At 42.3% G+C, this 24,669-nt stretch overlaps 1 protein-coding gene across 1 annotated transcript in view; it reads right to left on the bottom strand.

Moving 5' to 3' along the window:
- THEMIS (thymocyte selection associated) overlaps positions 1-21,983 on the bottom strand; it is an 83,922-nt gene extending 61,939 nt beyond the window's left edge. Inside the window, exons 1-2 of the mRNA XM_040599361.1 lie at positions 21,858-21,983; positions 6,482-6,640 (exon numbers count right to left, since the gene is read on the bottom strand). Of these exons, the coding sequence (XP_040455295.1) occupies positions 6,482-6,640; positions 21,858-21,948 (250 nt within the window). The 5' untranslated portion in view covers positions 21,949-21,983. The remainder of the gene's footprint in view (positions 1-6,481; positions 6,641-21,857) is intronic.
- Between the last annotated feature and the right edge of the window lie 2,686 nt (positions 21,984-24,669).

Below are 24,669 nucleotides of genomic sequence, written 5' to 3'. Positions count from 1 at the left end.
TGAAACTGCGGAAAAGACAGCATCCCCTAAACAGTGTTCTGGTGTCATGCTTTGCAAGCACAAGATGGGCATCGTCTTCTGGCAGTGCTGGGAAAAAGCAAATAGGAATATTCTTCATTAAAAAATGTATTCAAACTACATATGATGTATCCCAAGGGCAATAACTATGTTTACCCATCTGTGACACAGGAGCACATGTACTGCCCCTAGAAAACATCCAGAATTGCATTAAAAAGCCTTCACAAACTATGTCAAAAAAGCCTTCTTAGTTGAAAATACAACAAAATGGCAATGTACAGCTATGATAAATATTCTTCTCTTCTGAGTTTGACAGTAGACTCAGGCTCTACTAATTTTGCTGGGACTATGGAGCTATCTGAAAGCCAGTTATTACGGCAACAAACTGATGAGCATCCTGTGTTGGAAAGCAGGTTTCACATGGAAGCATAATTACCAGATCTCATACAAAATGAGACAACTGATTTTCCCCATGGGCCCAGGCAGACTGATTTTGTCGGAGTTGGGAGCAGAAAAGTCTTCACCTTCCATTCTGCTGGTTTTCTTAATTTCGGTAACAGAATGCTTGCATAGCCAACTAAAAAGCCATGTGGCCTTGCGTGCTTAGCTTCTGTATTGATGATTCTCGAAGCAGGGGCATGCTTATGAGTATGTTAAGTTCAATATGCTTCTTTCTATATAGAAAATAGGTGAATATATAAAAAGTTGTTTTGGTATGATGGGTGAAAACCACTGTGGGTCCTATTTAACTGCCATAATCTGCCATGGTATTTTCTCATAAATGGTCTTCTTGCTATGACATATATTAAAAAGAACCCAAAAAAGAAAACCCAAAACACAAACCCCAAACAATATTTTCTGGAACCATTCAGAACCTTACTAAAATCGATATGAATCAAATTACAAACCCAAATGTTTTCCAAACCTAAGACAGCAAGGAAATATCCAGAGTAGGAGACATATGGTAAGTTTGAGATGCTAAAGTGTGGACATTTTGAGGTCAAACACAAATATTTTTGTACTTTTTCATAAATCATAAAGTGACTGATTTAAATTCACTCAGACTTCCCTAAGAGAGCTTGATGGACTACTGGGGAGAAAGACAGATGGCAATAGCAAACCTGGAAAAAAGTCCAGCTGGTTTACTGAGAGCTGGCATTATGGCTCATAGATGCACTTTCTAAGTGTAATCTGGTCTACAACCAAAGGGCACTGATGCCCAATAGTTTGGGGGAAAATTTCAGATAGAGACAAGAATAACTATGCATACATAATTATTACAGGAATGTATAATACTTGTCACACTCAATGAACCCTCTGCACCTAGGGGTATATCTCTAGGTGAAGTGTCTACCTAGCCATAATTTGGTAATTAGTAAGCCCCAAGCCTAATCAGCCCATCATTTCCAAGAAAAGTTTGAGGCATTGACATGCACGTTGCTAGAGAGAGAGGATTTGGGACTCTGAATCGTTATGGGTGAAAAAATATAGCCCAAGGATCACCCATTTAATGCTGAGGAAAGCATGTTTTGACAGATGTTTTTACCACCTTTTTACAGAACAGTATATTCAGCTCTCTTTTTTTAATGGTTATGGGCTGATAAAGTATACTTCCCTGTAGCTTTATAGACTGTGCATTCTTGGTCTTAAGAGTCCTGAAGGAAAGGAGTATCCTTTTTGTTATTATTTTTTTCCTTTTTTCCCCACAGAAAACTGAGAAAGCCAGTAGTTAGGCTCACCTAGTATACCAGCAAGTAGCCTTCAAGGAAGAAAAACAGCAGAAAGATCTTGTCCTGGTTTACAGCTGAGATAGAGTTAATTTTCTTCTCAGTAGCTGGTACAATGCTGTGTTTTGGATTTAGTACAAGAATAATATTGATAACACACTGACATTTTAGTTGTTGCTAAGTAGTACTTACTCTAGATCAAGGACTTTTCAGTTTCCCATGCTCTGCCAGGGAGAAGGGAGGGAACAGATCCAGGACAGCTGACCTCAACTACCAAAGGGATATTCCATACCACAGAATGTCATGCTCAGTATATAATCTGGGGGGGTTTGCCAGGTGTAGAGGAATTGTAGAGGAATGAGGGCAGGTTAATTAACATTGATAATACACAGCTGTGGGCTGGCGTCAGGGGCAGTGGGTTGGCTGACGTGGATAATGTGCAGCTGTGGCTGGTTCCTGCTAAGTAGTTAAATGGCTCTAAGGGGCATGAAAGAGGAGCACTGGATAAAGAAAGGCCTGGGGGAAGCAGAGGGAGCCCGCACCCTGGATGAAGGAGAGGCTGGCTGGAAGAGGAGCCTGGAGAAGAAGAATCCAGATGCAACAGAGGCAAGAAGCAGGGTGGACTGGCCTGAAGAGGATGAAGAAACAGCACGGACAGTAGATGAACTTTTGAAACCTTGTGGGGTATTGGTGGCTGCGCTGAGGCAAGGTGTGGGAGCTACTTATTGAAGTTAACCTGGTATGGGATGGTAAAAGCCTTGTTGTAGCTGGGTAGTTTTGATAATGCTGTGACAGCCAGGAGCTGCTGATTGCTTCTTGGGGACTAGCTGGGCATTGGTCAGCAGGTGGTGAGAAACTGTATTGTACATCCCTTGGGTCTTTTCCCCTTGGGTTTTATTCCTATCTCTTTCTCTTCCGTTTTCATTACAATTATTTTTGTTATTATTACTGTTATATTTTTTCAGTTATTAAATTGGTCTTATCTCAATGCATGAGTCTTACCTTTTTCCCTCATTCTCCTCCCCAGCCCACTGAGGGGGCTGGGGAGAGTAAGCAAGCAGCTGCATGGTACTTAGTTACCAGCTGGGGTTAAACCATGACAACCTTCTGTCCCTGACTAGCAGTTTCAGTTCCCCAAAGTAATGCAAAAGACTGGGAAGAGCTCAGTTCCCAACTTCTTTGGAGCTGACTAGATTGCTACTCTTCTCTTTCCCTCACCTCTACCATGCACTCTGCTACCTCCTCTGCTCCAGCATCCTCCTCTCCCCGCCCTGCCTCAAAGGCCCTCTCTCCATCTCCTATCCTGAAGAGCCTTCTAGCACTTAACCCCTATTCCTCCATGTATGTGCTGCATGGCCATAGGCAAGTGTCTTGTCTTGTGGCTCGCAGAGGCTGAGATCTCAAAGGGACAGTTGTGCTCAGCTATGTCTGTCAGACCACATAGGAATGAGCAGCAGCAGCTGCCTGGGACCCCCTGAGAACAGGGACAGTCCAGCAATACTTTGGCAGAAGAAGGAATATAACAGAGCAACATGAAAAACTGTGCTGGCACATGGTTCAGGTGTTGTGCAAATTATCTGTCTGCTAACTTGTTAGTGAAAATTGTAGTTCAAAAGGCTGTTACACGTAGCCATTTTACCCAGTGTATGAGCATAGAAAGAACAGCCTGGCCCTCCGAGGCATGAAAAAGAACAAATTAGAATGAGGATCAAATGAAATAATACAGTGAACTTGCGGTTGCAGTGGTTTCTCTAATGCAAAGGGCAGATTAGGCTTTTATCAAGGATGTGACTTGCCAGAGCAGGAAAAAAAAGAATTCTGTAGATTGCAAATGCATTCAAAAAGACAAAGGGTAAGGCTTATTTAAAGCCAGTGAGCCCAGTTCTTCACTTGCAGAGATGCTGTCCCCAGAGTAACCTAAATAGAATTGTTACTTACTTATGCCAACGTGCACATGGTGAAAGGATACATGAGCCCATCACATGCAAATGATAACTCACAAGAGAGAAAATGGAAAATAACATCAAAGCAACAGATTTCTTTGCATCAACGCTGACAAGAGAGTGCTGTACATGCAATGTAAATACAGTGCCAGCCTCCTAGAGACCTGTGAATATTTTTATTGAAGTAAGTCAATGGCAGTGTGAAAAAGATCATCTGTGGTTTGGTTCTGTGCTTTGTTCTGGAGACGGGGGCAAACCAGCAATGCTCTAATATGATGTTTCATTCAGAGCTTAGCATGTGTATGTAATAAAGTGAAAAGGAAGAAGGTTGAGAAAAAGCAGACCGGGACATCTTGACTTTGTAAAGCAGAATCATTCTTTGCTAAGAACTGAATTAGAGAAATGACATTTACATCTTACAAAAAAGCTCTGGAATGTGTAAGAGTACATAAAAAGAGAAATGAGAGCAGTTGTCCCTGTTGGGCTAATAAGAAGTGTTGTTATGCCCCTCTTCAGTGCTGGTGTGCAGTAATACATGTCATATAGAGTATGATAATGATAAATTTCAGTGAAATGAACTCTGAGTTTATTTTTCTAGTGGAAAAACCCTAGTTTTCTAGAACACTGGTTGGGAAAGTTCATAAGAATGCATACAAATTGTAGCAATTAGACCGAATTTGAAAATGTGTTCAGTAGGGCAACAACATCCACGTGCCAGGTTGTTAAACTGATCACTTGAATACAAACAAATCCAGATTCACGCACCCAAAATCACAAGTCATTGTGTTTTAAAAATCAGGAGATTCAACATTAATAAATATAGGATTATTTTTATCACTCAGTTGTGTTGGATATTTTAGGCTTAAAATGTTAAGTCATCTGCCAATCAAGATTTAGAATATTACTTCCTATATGTGTAAATATTTTAGAGGTAGAAGAAATTTTAATAATAGCAAAGAAGCTTGGATTTCAAGAAAAATACCAAGTATCTTGAGAGTTCACAGTACAGCAGTACTTCAATATCTCTAGATAGCCATAGATAATTAAAATGTCTTTGATCGCTACATGTGGGCCCTACTAGCACTTGAAAATGGCATTCCAAAAAAGTCTTTTAATAAGTGGTCATACAAATGGTTCTGATTCAGTGAGTAAGAAAAACATGAAAGTAAATTGAGGATCTTCCGGGGAAAAGAAAAAGATATATAGGACTATTTCAGAGAGAAATCTGTATTTTGGAGATGGAAAATGAAGGCATGGTAGAAGGTATTTTCCCGTGGAATTCAGATGAAACATCGCATTCCCATGTGCTTTGACATTTTATTTGCTTCAGGAAGTGTGTCCTGTCTCCCTCTGCAGAAAAAGCACGTACCAGTTTGGGCAGTGGTATAACCTAATATATATATTATGCATGTGCACAGATTCTCACATGCCCAGCAATATGTTAGAAGAACATCTATGAGGTTACTAAGTCAAGCACTCAAACACTAGAAAACACTCATATTATGTTTCCCTGTGCAGTGTCAATTTAACCTCCCATGTGCTTACAGTACAATACAGTGTTAATTAAGTGTTTACATTCTGCTTTATCTACAAAACTGTAGTCTCATTCAGTGCATTAGCTAGACTGCTGGCCAAAGTGAGTTCTGGATGCAGTCTCTTGAGGGCTGCTGTGTCCTGTGTGTGCTCTGTCCCAGTGTTTCCTACTGTACAGGCTCCCTCCCACATCCCACTGGCCTCCTCATGCTATTTTCCAGCCCGCTCCTCTCCTCTCCTCTCCCTGAGGGGCTCCCATTACCTCTGCTGCCTGCAAGAATCTCAGCATAGGAATTGCCCTACATATTTATTTCTGTGTGAGTGTAGTCCTGCTCTGGTGCCAGTAACCACCTCCACCAACAACTCCAGTCCCTGATCTTTGCATGTCAAATCTTCATGCTTCTGCCCTGCTCTGAGGTCCAGTCTTTTTCTATCAGTTTCCTAACCTAGACATGGATAATCACAGTCCAGCACTTTTCCCTCTGCACTCCAATCACTTCCCTATTTAACACAGCTGGGCCCTAACAGCAGAGGAATTGAGATGAGAGCAGAACTGAAAAATGAATAAATACGACATGTGATGAACTAGGTACAGTGCTTGGTAAGCTCTCCCTAACAAGGCCACATGAACAGAGGAAGATCTGTTTCAAATAACAAGTCAGTACCACATGCCAAGTTTCAAGACCAATATAAGAATATTTTTGGACTTCTCTGTGGAACAACTGAAGTGTTTTTTAATCAGAAAACCACATCCATTTTCCTCTAATACTTCTTCCAGGCACAGAGCAGCCACTTTGGCCACTGGAATGAAAATAAATCATTAAAATAAAAACAAAATGTAAGAAAGCATTAAAAATGTTTTATAACCAAAATAATAAAATAAAAATATAGTAATAATAAAGAAATTTTAGTCTGTGCACACAGAAAGGAAGATTTCAGCTCAGACAAGATTCTGCAAAGTTGTAAGAACTGAAAAGAAGATTTTTGTAGTAGTTCTTACACAGTGACCTGAAATATAGAAAGCATTACTACCAAACACTATAACATTAATAATTTCTATCCAGGCTTGAAAAGAACCGTAAAAGTTGAAATTTACAAATGAGTTCATTGTGTCCTGTGCCATCTGATAAAGTTGTATCCTTGACAGCTGAGTTGTAACGTCGAAAAAATATAAATCAAGACAGCAAAACAGTATAATTAACAAAGGTGATTACTCAGGGTTATGATTCCTCAAAAACATGTATTGATGAAATACCGTACCAGGAAAATTTAGTGGTAATTCCACTTTGGCTGAAAACCGGCTGACTTCATTATTCTCACAGATACTTGCTATGAGCTTATTAATTTTGAAGCCAATAACTTTAATGACTTCTCCTGTTGACAGGCAGCATTCATTTCCAAACATTTCATAGATGGAGCCTGAAAAGGAATACAAAAGGAAAGAAAAGCATTATTTGGCTTTTTCTCACTTTGTCAAGTGTCTTTACCTCTTTGAATGAAAGCAAAAAATACTTAAAATAAGTTATGTGAAATAATATTTATCTGTGATAACTAACCTAATTTTCATTTTCTTCCTTAGTGTCATGAGAAAATCCATCTTGTGGCTTCAGTGATCTCTAGGTCAGCTCTGTGTGTACACTGTTCTTTGATTCATGTAAGGAGAAAGTCTGAAAAACCTGCATTTCCAAGCTTTAGACCAAAACAGAATGAGGTAGAGCATAGGTTCACCTGGGTCATCAGGAGCTGCCTCCTGAAATCAGCAGGCAGTGGAACTTGGGCAGGAAAGGTGCAGGGCATAATATATCCCATAGGAAACAACAGACTGTATCAGAAGACAAAAACCAATAGACCTTAGAAGGTGCCCAGGGAGAAGCCAGGAGGCATCAAAGTGCAACCAGCATTTGAGCTTTCTGTAGGAACAGAAAACCTGAAGAATTGAAAACCTGAAGAATAAGAAATTGGAAAACTGGCAAATTAACAGTGGTAATCCGTGCCCCATACTGAAACAAGCCTACTGATTCTGACCCAGAAGCAAAAAATTTTGGTTTTTGTCTGTGATGTTCAGAAGTTTGAGAGCAGGAACAAGGCAATCCAATCAAGTATTTCAGAGCTTCCCCAGCAGAACCTGGGACTGCAGCTTGCCCTGCCAAAAAGAACTCTCCCTTCTCCATTCTAGCTGTGGTCAGTCTCTGCTGTTTCGGAAGGGGGGGCAGGGGGAGAAGAACAAAGCAAAACCAAACCAAAAGCCAAGCTGTGCAGAAGGAAAATGCATCCTGGTTGCTGCAGGAGGTTAGCAGCAGCTTTGAGGCATGGGATCAACTAACTATATATAAAGGCAGAGCAGCCTACAAATGGTGTTCCATTTGTAGGTAGAATTGCATTGAGCCCAGAAAATCAGAATGTTGATTTTAATGCTAGCTGCTGCTCTTGCAATACCGTGCAGTTCATTCCAAGAACTTATCGAGCCTGGTCCTGAAGTGACGTGGAAGTACAGAAGTACCCTTTCTGGAATCCCGTCTCAGAATTTCATTTCCCTTGTGGTGAGAAACCTTATTCTCATTTCCCCTCCCAATGTATTGGTGGGTGTATTCATTTACTCTGCTACTAATGTTGCTCTGCTACTGAAAATGCTCTTTTTCTCATTTTCATTTCTCTCTTTCCCAAAGGGTTTGCAAGGTTAGTTTTGCCCTTCTCTGGTCACATTTTTGACAAAAATTTAGAAGAAACGTATTCCTTTCACCTGCTAAGAAGACCAATTTCCCTTCTCACAATACCTTTAGTAGTCCTCTCTCAAATCTTGTTCAGTTTGAAGTCTTTTCTTATTATTTTCCTTTTAACGTAAGTAACCAGAACAGTCTCAGGCAATGAAATATTTAAAACCTGACCTCTGGTTATGTAGTAGCAACTAATAGTTGAGATGGCCTGTACTGAAATATTGCCACTGCCTGCAGAACTCACTTCCCACAGAAAGTAACATTCTTTACCCCACAGCTCTCCTTGAGTTGGTGGGGAGAAAAAAAAAGGCACCTTTTTTTTTTTTTTTTTTTTTTCCAAGTGTCATATCAGAAATGCAACTAATAGCTGAATGATTTTCCTAATGCTTACTCAAGATTAGATCAATTCCACTCATGACCACAGCTTGGGCTAATAAGCATCTCCTACTGAGTCTGGAATATATTTATCAATTCTGCTGCAGCACTTGCAGGTGACAACCACTTGGTTACCATCCCAGCCTCACTGGAAGTCACTGGGAGTCTGACCTGAGCATAAGTTGCTCTGGTTTTAGGCTAAACTCAAAGCATCAGTAGGGCACCACAGAACAATGGGTTTGTGTCAGGACAGGAAGATGAAGGAGGGTAACAATGATCAACAGGTTGTGTAGTCTGTTGTGAAGACATGCCAAGGCAAACCTGTCTGTTACTTGTGCGATGTTCTCACAAATGAGACGGATGCCAGGAAATCCCCAGCTGCTCCCCTGTAGAAGACAGGTACTGATGTAGGTTTGAAACCTGTGTAGAAGGAATCCCAGTTAATTTTTTTTTTTTTTTTAAATATCGTGTGGCAGATGCTTTTGGCAGGCTGGATGTGACAACATTGCCTGGTTTCACTTGCTGAGAACCCTACATAGGATCAAGGGGACTTCTGTACTTAGGCTCTGAACTCCCACACCAGGCTACTGACTTTCTGTTGCACAGCAGGATGATGATTAGCACAGAGGTATTCTGGATTATAGTGCCACAGAAATATTAACCACAGCCAGGTGAAGAAATACGCTGTTTATCCATGCTTCCAACCAATCTGGTACCTCAGCAGAAGACAAGATTGCTGCTTCCCTTTGACTAAAAAAGAACAGCCTGGTTTTCTTATTGTAAAGACAGTGCATAGTTGTTTGCTCTCCCTTTGGTCCCTGAGCAATTCAACATTGAGTAACTCAGATGTCTCCACTGGATATTGCTGCAGCTCCCATCAGTAGGCTGGCTGCTGCTCTAATAAACACATGAGGAATTATCATAGCTCTCATTGCTTTAGCTGAGCTCTGTAGGATATTTTATGACAGTCAGAAAAGTGTATGTGCAATACTGATTTCATATTAGAGTGAGAGGGAGATAAAGATTGAGCAGCCGTGAAGAGGGTAATATTCCTTTTGTGCCGAACCACCTCGCTCCTCACATCAGACACAGTAGAGATCACAAGCAACCATATTATTAGGGAATCCCAGAGGACCCAGCGCAATGAGCTCTGCATTATAGAAACATGGAGAGATGAGCAAAGAATTCCAATATTCTCACCTCTGAAAAAACATTTGTGAAAATCTACTCAAAATGGGAGCTCATGGCTTCTAGAGGCTTTTTTTCTTCAGTGCAGGTTTAGATGCAGTTTCTCCAGATCACCTCACTTGAAAATAGACCCCTAGAAATCATTTAACATGTGACAGTAGCTATGCTAATTATGGGTTTCGGGCACGTTTGCTTTCATCTCTGCTAGACAGACTTTGCAAGCTTTCCCCTTGATGCAGCTGGGTGCAGGCGGTGCTGCTCCATACCACACAGGCACTGAGCCAGGCAGGTTCCCTACCTCCCTGCTCTGGCTGATTTCCAAATAACATGGTAGTTGGAGCAGAGCAACCCAAGCAACGGCCCCGAGGGGAAGAAGGGAGCAGTTAAGAGGCTGCACCACTCAAAACAATGGTGTGATTGAAGAATACTTAGCCACTACTTCAGTCTATACCTGCAGCAGAGTGGTGATCTCTATATAGACTCCTCTAAATAGAGAAATCAGAGGAGTACCCTGTCTCTGATCATGGATGGTTCTGAAGGACTTACTGCTTCTATCAGATTTACTTTTCCTCAGACACAATAGCTTAACTACAAATTGTACGGCAGAGAGTTTGAGTAGTCCTGCTCTCCATTGCAAATTAAAAAGTATAAATGGAGTTTGCAGAAAAGTAAAAACACTGATTAGTTAGTGACAGGTCCAAGACTGAAGATCCAGCCTGGCAATATGCATGAGAAGAGACTAGCTCTGCTAAACGCTCAAAAATAGATGATTGGATGACACCAAAATTAGCTTTTGACAGAGCAATCCAAATCTGCGAACCATGAGAAATGCAGGTAACAACCTACACAGGGTAAACAGTAGCCTAGCACTGTACAGATGACGGGGAATCTAAAACACTACAAGAAAAGGGTAAAATACACAAGAAAAGAAAATCTGCACTCATAAAAGAGAGAAAGTACCTGAGGCAGACAAGCATATGGAGTGCAAGCTGGAGTCTACAAAAAGCATTACATGGAGCTGCAGGCTCTGTTTGAAACATCAAGGGCCAAGATAATGCATTCAGAAAAAAGATGGATTATAAATGCCACACTGCAAGCCACAGAAGAGTGTGCACAGAATAGACACACAAGGCTGTCACAGCACCTTAACTCTCAGGGTCTTTCATGAGAACAAAACATAACATTGTTGAGGAAAACAAATGGATCATATATCTAAAAGTATCAGTTCTAGGAAAAAGTGAGATAAAATTAGAACTTACAAAAGAAAGTCATGGTTTTGATTAAAATGGAACAAAAAAAGTAAATCAAGGGAGCTGGTTGTCTTACCGTCAAAGAAATTACATTGCAAACTATTATATGGGTACATAATGCACTGGCTGAGATAATGCTTTGTAATAATACCAAGGAAAGTGAACGCCTTCTAGAATTAAAAGAAGAAGAAGAAAGAAAAAAAATATGCATATTTTGGCATCATCAAGAAGGGAAATGGTATTAAGCAGCTAGGAAGGATGTTTTAAGTCTTCTAGCACAGAGGAAAGCTTTTAGCAGAATACAAACGGAGAGTGCCCAAGAATCCCAGGACTCATGGCCATAGGATGGTAATTTTCATCCCAGAAGAGAAGTTGGACAAATTATTCATATAACCACTGAGTAACAGAGGTATGCCACCACATTTTTCATCCAATTAAAGGAGTCAGAGACCAACCTCCAACAGCTTATCAGAAGTAAAACATATATATGAGTGGACAGACAGACAGATAGATGTATATATACACACGTAGATAGATACCTACCTAGATGACCATTTTCATGGGCAATTTGTAGTGTTTTAATTACCTCCTCCTTTATTAGATTCATTTGAAATAGACAAAAGTTTGAAAGATTACGAGGGTGCGAGATTGGGAGGAGGATGGCTAATGGCCTGAGACCATGACTGAAGAAGCCTCATTTTTAACCATACCAGGATAACAAAACAACAATGACAAAAAAAAAAAAAAAAAAAAAACCACAACACACACCCACACCCACACCCCCATTAAAAAATGAAACTCTGCTAGCCATACTAGAACAGATTCATATTTTTTGGGTGCAATTTCACTTACATTATTGATTGTAATTGTGTATTTTTCTGCAGCTAGCGTGCCTTAGCCCTTATTTTAGCCATTGCTTGGCGGTTTGCCTGGAATAGTACAATGAAGATTACATTCAGACAAGAAAAATGTTACCTGTGTGATTTGTCATCTAGGCATTTGCAGCAGATATTTCTGCTGATAAAAGAGAAGGAGGGAAACTGCATGATTTTAAAAAGGGACAATAAAAATTCTTTTTCCTTTAAAAACCATGATAATTAGTCTTAAAACATTGTGAAAATACCCACTGTGTGACAATGTGACCCTGAAAGATTTTACTTCAGCTGTGTGACGTGGACTGATAAACACAATATAATGAAAAATAAAATTAAAATTAAAACGGACCTTTTAGCACATATATTTGTCGTTGCACAATGGAAACTGTTGTTTTTCCCACTCAAACCACAAAGAAAGTGTAAGATGTTGAAAATGTAAATCGAGTAACCTTAAGGACTGAATCTTTTTGATTTGAGAAAGAGGCATGCAATGTAATGCAAAAAAAACATCTTAGCAGAACCCAGAATAAAGCAGCTTATTTACAATGATCAAGCAATGCCCCTGAAGGCTGTAATTAAAGAGTTTGTTGCCTTTGAAACCACCTTTTCTGGATTGCTACTTGTTCAATAAAAAACACATTTCTATCCCTTCATAAGCTCATCTCTACTTTGACAATCCATATTAGCAACTGCTGTGATCACATCAAAGCAACCATAACAATTTGTTCAATACTTTTTTCCTCCATCTTTCCTAAAATGCTAAGCAGCCATACCACCATGCTCCCTAACATGAGCCCTAACATGAGCCTTTATTTCTCATTATAGGTATGAGAAGGGTCTTTCTGTATTAAAAACAACAATATAAAACAAAAATACAGTGAAAGCCTGAGATGGAGAATGTCATTCTTCATGTCAGGGCGGATGACAGTACCATTGAAAGAAATATTTTATAATGGTTGATAGAACAGCAAATATATCAGTCATATGGCCGTTTTTCTTTGCAGAAGCTTAGAGGCCCATTCGGTGACTGCTCTCAGAGTGAACGCTTCACTGATGCTGATAGCAAGTATGGCTCAAAATCAGGCCCATGACTAAACAGCAATAATACATCCCTCTCGCGCTGCACGCCTCTGGGCAGTTTAGCGAGGAGGGCTGGGGAGAGCAATGCAAACAAGACAAAAGGCTTGACTAAGGTGGCACAGAGGATCATTCAGCAGGGCTGGAGCAGCTCAAGCCCAGGCTGGCTGACTCCCAGTCTAACCATCTGTCTGCTACAGGGTACTGCTAAGCACTTCCAAATATCCCCCGTTCTCTTTTTCTTTTTTAACAAAGACCAAGCTTTTCTCCTAACAAAAACAAATGACTTTGCAGGCCAAACACTAGGCATTGACTCCCTAGCCCCGTGAGCTTGAATCCTTGAAGGAGAAAATTCTCCCTTTCATCTCTCGGTAGCACCCACTGAATTCATTGCAGCTGGCAGGCTGAGCGGTCTTTGAAAAAAGATCCAAAGAATCGGGAACCTGGCTGCTTTGCAGGGAGATGAAAGATCTCCCTATGTGTCCTGAAAGAGTAGAACTTTGTCCCGACATCCGTTTCCCAGTGCTCCTTTCTCCACTATTAAGTTGTCATCGGTTGCCCATATGGGTGCTGTATTCCCAGATCAGAGATGGCTTTGTTTCAGGGGCTGGTGAAATGGTTCTGCTTTGGCATAAAGGCACGACCCACTGGTGCAGCCATTCAGCCCGAATTGCAATAGCCTGCTTTCCCCTACGACATAGCTCAGCTGAAATCACAGTTTTATTGAGGCTGCTGCAGGCTCCCAAAGTAATATGAAGGGCATAATGTATCTATAATTAGTGTCAATAAAAAAGATATCATTCTTTATGGACATTATTTGGGGGTTAGCCAGTTGTTCAGAGTTTATGCTCTTTGGCAAGAAGAGAGACCTATTTTAAAGTTTCAGGGAGGAGAGTTTTGCTTAATAACTTTAATCATATTATCCTGTGATTAAGCAGTAGGGAAAAGCAACCGATGTCTGATGGTGAGAAGTTAGGTGTCCTTATTTTTCAGTCAGATACCTCCTGCGAACCAAAGATGCTAATCAGCACACTGGCCTTTCCCCACTAAACTTGAATGAACTAACACCTTGTGGGGAAGATACAAAGAAGCTGACTATCACATGCACAACGGCAGGCAAAGCAGGAAGCATGCCCTAGCTTCTTTCTCCAATTCCAGGCTGTGAGGGTGGCTGCAAATAGTATAAAGTACGTGTATGGCTCTTATCCACCCCTTCCTCCCTACTCCTAGAAGGTGCACCCATCCAGACCCCGGTGAGCCCAGCTCCCCCATGCCCACATGGTGCTCCAGAGGCCCAGGGCTAGCAGTGGTCATGAAGTCGGTAGGAATCTGCGTCAAAGATCCTCTATCAAGTGACAGAGCAACTTACTGGGGTTTGTAACAGCTCTCCTCTCTCTAACATGTCCTAAGCAACAAAAATGTGCAGGTTTGGTCAGTCTGGGACACAAATCCTCCAAGGAGTTCAGCTGCTGAATTGCCACGGGGGTAAACTCCCTTCAAAAGGCTCTGCGCAAAGAAGGCATCTTGTCTTGATCATACCTAATTAGGCTGCAGAGGGTCTGATTTTTGCCAGCACGAAACCATCAAAAAACAAAAGCTGTAAGATTTATCTTTAGCCATATAGAGTCAAACTTTAAATGTCAAGTGCTTTAAGCCATTTCAATCATAATGGAATTTTTTAAAAAATTACTTCTGCAGTTTCTGATTTATTGCTTTCCTGATAGGTTTATGCTTTTTTTTTTTTTTAATACTTCCTTCTGATTCTCATCTATCCAGAGGGCTCACACTCTGCATGTGGCAGCAGAACTCTGTGCGTGCAGCACCCACTATAATAGAAAGAGCAAGTGAAACCACAACTCCAAATGCAACACCCTTGACCTTTTGTTTGGGTTTACCCACACAAGTCAGAATGACTGCAGCAGACAAGAGAATGCTAAAAGCTGGTTTTGAACAGCATTAGTCACTGTTTTCACTGTTTGTGATTTATTTAGTTTTCTTCATTTTCAATGCAGCGTTGATTACTTTGACCTAAAGGTTGTTTATTGAAGTGTATGTTTAACAGAAAATCCGTGATTTGTTGTACTAGGTTTAAGAAGACTGCTTAAATTAAGTTGCAGGATCAGACCAGAGTGTTGAGCACTTCACACGTGAAGCCCAGAACTGGAAATATATTTAAGCATCTTGCCCTTCTGAGGTCACAGCACGCTGCCTCTTGTACCATTACTGTGCGTTCAACAGAGCTAACCAGAAACAGTGAACCTGGATTAATGCCATGTTCCAACATGCCTCCAGGTAATGGAAGAAAAAAATACCCTACAAAAAGCCCTGAGACTCAGAAATGGTGCATGGTCATGTATCATGAGATGTTTATCCCAGGATCTTCCCTACTCTGTCATTTGATATAGTTGTCCCCTTATCTTCTTAGAGCCCAAGTTTGTGAAAATTGTCTTGGTGGTTTTATAGAATAGCAGGTTCATGTGTAGGAAAACATGACTCCTCCGGCTGCAGACCTCTTCCTTGCATCCCTGGAGGCCAAAGTGCAACAGCTGGGGAGCCGTCTGCACTGCAGGAACCCAGGACATTGAGGGCAGCTTCAGTAAGCCAAGGCAGAGGATTGACCCCTGCTTTGAGGCAAGCCAGGCAGTTTGGGTATTCTGCCCATCTCCTATGCTATCCACAGAAAGGCCCAAAGTTTAATGTCACAGAAAGGAAATCCCCACAAGGAGATCCTCGAAACAGCTTTGCCCTCAGCACCAGCTACCCAGGGTCAGATTTTTCTCACTGTGTCTGGATGAGTCATCCATTGAGGGCAGCGGCATGAATAAAACGAGCAATATTTGACCCATAAAAGTCAGGTTTTGTTCTCATATTGCATTCACTGAAGGGCACTTTCCTTCTTGTTCAGAATAAAACATGTTTTTGAATCAGCCTGAAAAAGTGCAGGAGAGTTTCAGTGGTACATATTAATAGAGAAAATTTACCAATATGTTCCAGCTGCTGACTGCAAAAAAGAATCCAAACTGTCTGTTACTCTGACTGTACCTAGAACTCTTGCTCCTAACCGCTCAATCAAGAGGAAGGGAAACAACTATGTTCAAGGGAAAAACCCTTTCATTTTTACAGACACATTTGGCTTCTGTCTCTAAAAAAATGAGACAAATTAGCAAGTGCAAACATTGTATCACAAATGTCACCAATTTCATGTGCAATTCTCCCTTTGGCATGCATTCAGCTGAGAGTTCCCCCAGTAAATGCATAGGTCATTTTTACTGATCTTCCACCTCTAAGGAATACAACCCTAATTATCTTCATCAAAGCCATTCAAAGTTGTCCATGCCTTAGCCTATATTTAAATTATCTTGTTGCTTTTTATAAGTAAAAGTGCCTTTATTAATCCTAAAGAGGCAGCTTGCTTGTTATATTCGTATGTATTACAGAGTGCATATTCTAGCTATCATTGACTCACTGGCTTTTCACACTGATAAGGGAGCAGAATTTGTTCCCTTCAGGTTGTCTTAAAAACAGTAAAACATCATTCCATCGTACATGATCGTTTTCTAGTGTTGAGAGCTATTCTTGTCTAAATTAGGACTTGGGCAGCTGGGACCTGATATACAAGTGTTCTTCTATTCAGTTTGCCTAGCTGCAGTCACAGGGTTAACAGGACTTTCGCAAGTGGTTCCTGCAGTCTGCTGATGGCCAGCAGAACCCATCACTCCCCTGAAAGGCTCACAGAAGCACATGCTGGAAAGATGCCATTTCCCAGTAACAGAAGCAGAAAGAGTGAAATTGAAACTGCAGAGAGGGTGAGCAGACATGGATACACAGCCAGCAAAGGAGAGTCAAGAGGAACCACGAGCCTAAGCATGTTCATGTTCTTTATGGTTCACCAAAGGGCGTTTTGAAATGGAACTGTTCATTGTCACCAAAGAAGGAGAAAATACCAAGCGGTTTTGTTTGGCATTGCCCCTCACGCAGCTGTCAGAGAGCACCAAGCAGCCGCCCAGAGGGGGGATCCCCACCTGGCAATACTAAGCATCTTTAACTCCCTTAGGTCTGGAAGGTCATTAACCAGAGGTGTGCATGTGACCCCACTGTTGCCTCTTCCCACCATTTTCTCCCTGTGTGGAGAGACCTGGCACTTTCCAGAGCCCCAGGAGATGCAGCAGAGAGGGGAACACCACATTCGCAGCATGCTGCTTCACTGCACTCCCAGCCTGCAGAGGTGGAGCATGCTGGCTTAGAGTTCCCTTCTCCTCAGAGAACGAGGGCAGAGCGTACGCCTTCCTGATGTGCTACACGGGGCTGTCATAAGGACATGTCCTGGCACTGGGATTTACACAGCACATGCTGGTTTTGAACAGCTGAACTGCAGAGAGGAGCTACCAAATCTTGCTGTACTCTGGCAAGCCCCAGTCCTTGGGGCCCTAATCCCATTGCTGATGTGTGCATTTAGCTTTAGGGGAATAAAAAAAGGCAATGTGGGATTTCTGTTTAGGTGGAGCAAAAATGGGAAGGCTGTGGGTAGGGAACATGGCTAATGGCAAGAAACACCAACAGAATAGGTACCTTGAGCAGTTTTGCATTTTTCACAATTAAAATCTGACACTTTTTACTGTCCTGCCACTGGTTAAATTAAGCCTGCATAATATTAAATTCAATTACCCATAAAATAATTATATCGGTATTAAAACAGACATAATTTTTGCAACATAAAGATGAAAGCCTATATTTGCATGCTATCTGTAAAAATCAGTGGTCATACAGTACTCAGCTCACTAAGCATCAATATTTACTAAAATGTTCAAAGAAAGATATTCAATCAATCAAATCATTTTCCAATGGATTTTCAGTAGTTTAATTTTTTTAATAACATATTCTAATGAGCTATTAAATTGTCATGTACTTCAGTCTGCACTGTAGTTCTTTTCTAATCAGTGCTGATTACCAAGATATTTGTATCTGGCAAACTAGCTCTCATTTCATAATCAGCCTCCCTATTCCCTTCAGAAATTCAACAGTCCAGTTTCTGTAGCAATGATGTTATGACTGCAAAGTCCTAAACAACTGCTCTGAGAGGCATCCCTGGCGTTTGCAGAACCACCCTATTCTTTCACCCATGTTTCTGCTTTCAAACCAGCGATGGCAATAATTTCTCTACTTCTGTATGGTCCTTTGAGTGTGATGAATGAAAAGCACTTCAGAAGAACTTGGGGCTATTACTAACCTCCCATGCTCCTGACTCTGCATAGCGTCAGACAGTTGTAGGTGGTGACTGCAGGTTGGGGCACTGACTATGCAGCCCCACACCGCTGGATGGAAAGGGGAGGAGGAACATGGGAGTATGAAGAAGCTTCTCAAACCTTGACTATCCTGCCTGAGACAAGGATAAGGATTTAACCAACCCCCAAAGTCCAGGCATAGCTTGAAAAACACTGATGTCATCCTAGAGAAACCCTTTCCTCTGTTTCAGGGCAGGAACAGCGAGGTGAACAGGAACAGAACTTCCTCAGAAAGGTGTCTTGGTCATAGTATTCACTACCAACAGCAAAAGGTCAATTGCCTGCAGCTTCTCTAGCTGAAAGTGTTTTGAATGGAAACAAGTCCTGTGCATTTGCAGTTTGGGGAGCTACAGTTAGATATATCACAATTCTGTTAATAGCAGCAGGAACATAGTTTTTTGTTGGCCAGTAGATTAATGGTGGAATGGGTGCATGCAGCAATATGTTTTCAACTTACTCTCCACCAGGAACTGCATCAGGAAGACTTGGGTCTCAAAACAGAGTCCTGGATTACGTTTGGTGTAACATGGATATGAAGGAAGAATAGGATCTTTTAGACCTTTCACCTTGCCCAAAGCAAGCAAATTCCCACTCTTTCCCTAGAGCCTGACTTTGCAGCTTCTAATAAAAATACCTCACCACAGGGAAAAAGATGCATCCATCCTTACAAAGACTTCCAGCATTATGCTTTCCTTATGCTTCCAGAGGTACTGAAAAACTGTCAAGAAAAGTGTGGCTAATTTGCAGGTCCTATATTTGCAAAATCATTTAGACCTAAGTGCAGCGTGTGCAAAATGTTGCTTCCAGATAGAGTAAATGAAGAGTTTCATCCCCACAGGATATAGTCCACCACAGAAGACCAGTGAATGAATTACACTGCTGTCATCTTACCACATAATTACTATAGCTTTCTTTGGTTGGCTGTACAACTTTGATGTGACAGCTCTAATGGATTTAGTAGACCATTATTTACTCCATTAGCCATTCTATGTACCTGGTTAAGCTGACATTAAGAAACCTAGCACTTTTTTTCTGGGGTTGTTGAGAGGGGAATATACATAGCATGTACATATGTAAAAATTCTCGCTATTTTAAATTCTTACACCAGAAAATTAATTATCTCTTGTGACTGACCAGTTTCAAAAAATCCCACGTAATGCTTTAAAAATTAATATTCTCCCTCACTATCTGCCTGTTGTGCTAAGAATGGTTAAAGATTCCTATGAAATCCAACTTGATAAAACCACTAATCCAAGTAGGACTCAGCTGACCAGGCTGACTTTGTAGCTGTGCGGGAGCTACTACAATCAGTGCACAAATGCTCTGATTTGGTCCCTGCAACCATAGCAATAAACCTGTGTTCTCTGTCAATAGACCTGCCATTACCCGCAATGTGATTGCCGGTGTACTGCATGTGGTAAGAGAAATCAAAAGGGTTGTTGGGGGCACAGGAGGATCTGCCTGAGGAAGGACCAAAGAATGGTCCTAATGGAAATTCAAAGTGCACAAAGTGGTCCACTCTGCTGTTTAGCAATATAACAGGAGTTACCTCAGACTCTCTCTGAAGCACTACTCTCGCTTCAGAAAATGCAACATAAATCATAATGCAATCACAGAACAGTGTGTTCACCCCTGCTGCCGGGTATGGAGGGGAGAAAAGTGTTTGGGAGAGGTCTGACATGGACAGAGATCTCAGGGAAGGAGGAAGGGAGGAAAAGGGAGAGTTTGGCCTGAGAAGGTCTTCTGCAGCCCTAGATCCTGCAAACTTATCAGGCACAGTGCCTCGAGCATCTCAAGCTTCCTCTGAAGCAAAGAAGAAGAGAGAGGAACCAACACAACCTGCTAGTGGACGTTGGTGTTTCTAGGTACTCAAGCATTCTGGGGATACACAGACTGTGAGGGCAAAGGCCCAAGTGACATGTCTGATTCAGCCTTACTCGTTGTATAAGCAAGAAACACTTGCATGTATGTTAATGCTGCATCTCGCCTGCTGGTGAAAGCACCTAGGAGCACAGCTGAGAGGAAGCCACCGGGAGCAGAGGACAGGAAGAGGTGTGCTGCTGAAGACTGAAGAAGCATCAGGGCAGCACAATGGCTCTGGCTTTTAGTGCAAACTTTCCTGGCTCTAGAGCACATACCACGCCCTCCCAGGGCTGTGCAGGCTCTTTTATTGTAGACATTCATCAGCTGTCCCTCACATGCAAGGACATTGCTGCAGAATGATCTGTGGGCTGTCTTCACTGGGTTTTTTTTTGGCTTGTGTGTAAGGGTTTACACAGTAAATTGAACCACAAGCTGAATACCCTGGCTCCACAGATGCACTGGTATGAGTTTTACCGTCCGCTAGCAGTAGGATGTAGACTGTAGGAACTCAGAAACCTGACGACAGCTGGGCTACCATAATTTTGTCATAGCATTTTGTATATACATATATACCTCACAGTATTTTGTGCACACATATACATATATATACATGTACATATACATACAGTCTCTATTTATATTGCCTCTGCTTCCTAGGTGTGTGGAAAGAGACAAATATGGTGGCTACTCTAACTTAAGGAGGTGATCTTCCTATTTTTTAAATTCCCCTCTTCATCACTGAGGTAATAGCCTCCTCATCAAGAACTTAATTCTGTTCAAGTTCTTGGGCCAGTTTAAAATGTAAAATTTAGACAGGCCACATGTCAAAGGTTGGGAAAAGCATATTTTCAAAAGTTTCTGGTAATTTTGGCTGTTTATTTCCCAGAATGTATTTTTGTGTATCAGTACTATTCATGCATCCTAGGCAGTTTCCAGAGCAGCCAGGATGGGCAATCAGGAGAACATGGACAATACGCTACCATCTCAGCTTAATTCTGCCCATTCCCATTTTCTTTCCATCCCAAGAGGTTTTTCTTACACAGGGAAGAATCACCCACTCTGGCCACAGCTGCAGATCACAGCTCAAACCTTCCACGGCCACAGCGAACAGTAGCCACCTCCTCTCTTTTCCTACTATGAAGCACTATGGGGATTTTTAGACTAATGTAAAGATAGATATTGTGGATCCTGAGGTGGGTATTTGGCTGAAGCTGAAACAGGCTTCAGTTCATTTCATGAAGCCCTCTCTGTTTTATTTAATGTGACCCCACATTTTCCCTTGCCGTGGCAGGGAGGTAACTTTCTTTTCATAGGTTGGTACATGGGCTTGACATGCTGTTTTCACTGTCATTAAACAAAGTCCATGCCCTGACCGAATGCAGACCTTTTCCCTCCAGTGCAAGCCTCTTTACCACCCTTCCACTGTGTTTTGAGCACAAGGAAAGCCTAGAACTAAAAACATCAGAAAAAGATTCACAGCAGGAAAACCCTGTCTGGCTCATACCCATCCCTTTGTATTGTTGCACCACTTGAAGTACCCCCAAATGCAGGGCAGAACTTCAGGAAAACCTTATGGTCCCTCACAGTCACTTTCCAGACTCCCTGGTTCTTTATTTCTGAGACAGCACCTCTCCATGCCAATCCCAGAAGAGCAGAGCTAGGCTTAAGCAATTAACCTCTGTGAGGTGATTTGTGATTGCTGGACTGATGGCTCTGCATGAGTGCAAACCAAATTCATGACTAATTCCAGTATTCTTTCCAGGATACGATGAGGACTAATTACAGCTCCTTGCTCACTGCCTGTGACAAAACCAGATGCACACCATACCAAAGACATTTTCAAAGCCATTGATCATTATGCTAGTTCTTCACAGGGAAAATTGCAGCTGGTGGGAAACTGCTGGGAGACAACTCTGTCACCATCCTCCTGCTGCCCCCCCCATCCCAGTCCCAATGGAGACCTGTTGTCAGAGGGACTTGCAAAGCCCTTCCAGAAAGTACCCAATGCTCACCTTGGAAATAGATGCCTGCCTGGATTTGGAGGACCCTGGGAAGGGCTCTGGGGTCCAGAGAATGAATGAACTTCTCCAGAGTAGATGCCATGGTCTGCAGCAAGGCAGCATGTGGGTTTGGCACATAAAGACGAGTGAAAAGCTTTCGAAGCAGCAACTCTTGCAGCCTGGTGCATGCTGCACCCGGGGGGAGTGGCACGGGGCGGTACTTCTGCTTTTTCCCCTTAATGGCTGCTTCCTCCCACGGCTGCAGCTGGAGTGGGGTGAGGCAGGGGGATGCTGAGCAGATGGCCCTGCCACCAGGTTGGGGTACCCGTACCCACTGAGGGTCTGTGCCAAGCTGGGAGAGGTGTAGGGGGTGCTGTGGTGCTGGGCTTCGGAGGGGGCCAGAGGATCTGCCACAAAACTCCATCTCATTGGTGATGGTTATTGACCCTGTGAAAAGAAGATATTTCATGAATATCAGCCCTGCCTAAAGTGGGGGAAGACATTATGTCTGGGTGGGGGCTGGGTTTTTCTTTTTTTCCCTTGGAGCACAGCAAAATAGTTTGGTGTCTGTTCTCTTCAAAACCACTAACAACCTTGGAAGAAAGGAAATTAAACCATTTTGTTCTGATGTTTTTTGCTGTCTTAAAAATTGTACCTGGATTTAAGACATAGAAATAGAATACAAATTACTTCATCATGTAAATGGACATTAAACCACAATGGTGTTATGCAAAACGGCCAAGATCTGTTAATGTCACCAGTGATTTGAATTTGAGATGCTGCAACTGGGAATGAATTTCAAGAGGCTACTGCATGGTACCAGGTGAAAATCAGATTGTGCTGAGGGCAGATCCCCAGCACTGGTCCCAACTCTGCTGTTCTGAGCCTGATCGAGTGCTGTTATTGCAGCAGCAGTCTTCTGAAAAGCAAGACCAAAGAGCAAACAAGCAGCAGACTCAGATCACCAGGAAAACTGAAGTGACTGTGATTTCATGTTCCCTTACACTGGTCTTGTGCTTCCCTAAGGTGTCAGGAAAAGTAGGAAGCATGATGCTGGGACAAAACAGTGAGTGAGATAACCAACTGTTTGTTTTCAAAAAGCATGGTAGCTGCATTTCATCTGTATTTATTAATTTACAGGAGACAATATAACTCACATATTAAAATTCAAAATGGAGTGGGTGTCCGGGCTTTTGAGGTGCCAGGCTAACTATGGGGTTTGAAGAGTTTGTTAGCTTGGGCTTAACAAATATTGCTCTAGGGAATGTGAAATAGGTTTTATAAGGGGGGAGCCTGCAGGTGCAGAGCTCACTATTACCTTTTGTTAATGTTGCAGGTGCTGCAGGCAAGCTGAATAACAGGACTTTGGGTCTCAGTGTGACAGGTGTCATTGAAAGCCATACTAGAGAACATGCACAGCCAACCACTCATCAACTATTTTAATATAAAAGATCCTTCCTTCTCTACTCCCAACAACACATACTTGAAATTAAGCAAATATGATTGATTTGGGAGAGAGCTGGGGAAATCACATGCATTCAGTGGTAATCAAAAGAGCCATATTGTAAAAAGCTGGTTCTTACAGGGCACAGAGCATTGAAATGTGTGAGTGGTTCCAGCTATTTCAGTGGGACATCTTTATACGTTTTAAAATGATGTGTGTTACTCTAGGAAATCACAGCAAATTTTCTTCGTGTACCAGCTCCCCAAATTATCAGGTATTGTGTTGGTGATGGAGCTGGACTTTACCTGTCCACATTGGTTTGGTCATTTTGGCCTATGGATAAAAAGCCTTTAAGCCCATTTCTACTGCTCCTGAATTCACTTGTATTTGGCTCGTCACTTTGATAAGGTTGCCAGGAACAGTACCACAAAAAACATTTAACATAAACTGCAAACGCACATAAAAATCAATAACTGCTTTCAAATTTGCTTGAATCCAACCAGGCGTGGATTTCATACAAGAAAAATCAGAACAAAACTTGTTTTATGTTGCTGAATGCAGCAGCCCAACAGCATGGAGAAGGCAGCTGCAGCTCCATGTTCCCAGAGTCAACCAGCAGCATGTGTTCCCTACAGGCACGGATGCACACACACGTATACAGCACCCATACACATAAATCAGCTCAACCTATGGAGAAACCACAGCACTCACACAACCACCAACAGCCTCATCCTGTGCCCCCCTCTGGCTGATCTGGATGAGTCTGTTAGTGGGAAACATACACATATGTATAGATGCGGTGGGGATCCTTCCAGGAGCTGGGCTTAGGCACAGTGCACCTGGTAACTGGCCTCTGATCCTCCTGCCACTGGGCATGTCAGCAGCCCTCAGGGCCCAGAGCCCCATGACCGTGGCTGGTACAAACTCCCCTAGCACACGTAAGCACCCCTCCCCACCCCACACCCCCTGGCTCCCAAGCCACTTGCCCTGCTGGCACCCACATGGCCCTGTGACCCATCGTCCCACTCCAGCTGCTGGCACTCAGACCCCCATACACACAGCGTGCATGTGCACACAGGAAAATAATCAGGAATGGAGCTGAATGAGAAGCCAGGGTGGGCTGTGCTGATGTGGCACAGGGCATGGCCAGACAAGCGTACTGACCCCCAGCCTGCTTATGTGTGACAAGCTCCTTTTATCCCCTTAAGCCCTTAAGGTATTTTCTCACCCTCATTCTTCCCAAAACTATCATCATCCCTCCCTTTCCCCATCTTTGGTTCATCTCCCAAACATCCCAGAGCAAGTCTTGTACTTGGCTATAGCCCTGCATCCCATAATGAGTCCCATAACTCTAAGTATAGTCCCTGTCAGTCTGTAAGG

The sequence above is a fragment of the Falco naumanni genome, chromosome 6 (assembly GCF_017639655.2).
Source record: "Falco naumanni isolate bFalNau1 chromosome 6, bFalNau1.pat, whole genome shotgun sequence".
Taxonomy (NCBI): domain Eukaryota; kingdom Metazoa; phylum Chordata; class Aves; order Falconiformes; family Falconidae; genus Falco; species Falco naumanni.
This window is presented reverse-complemented; position numbering and strand designations above follow the sequence as displayed.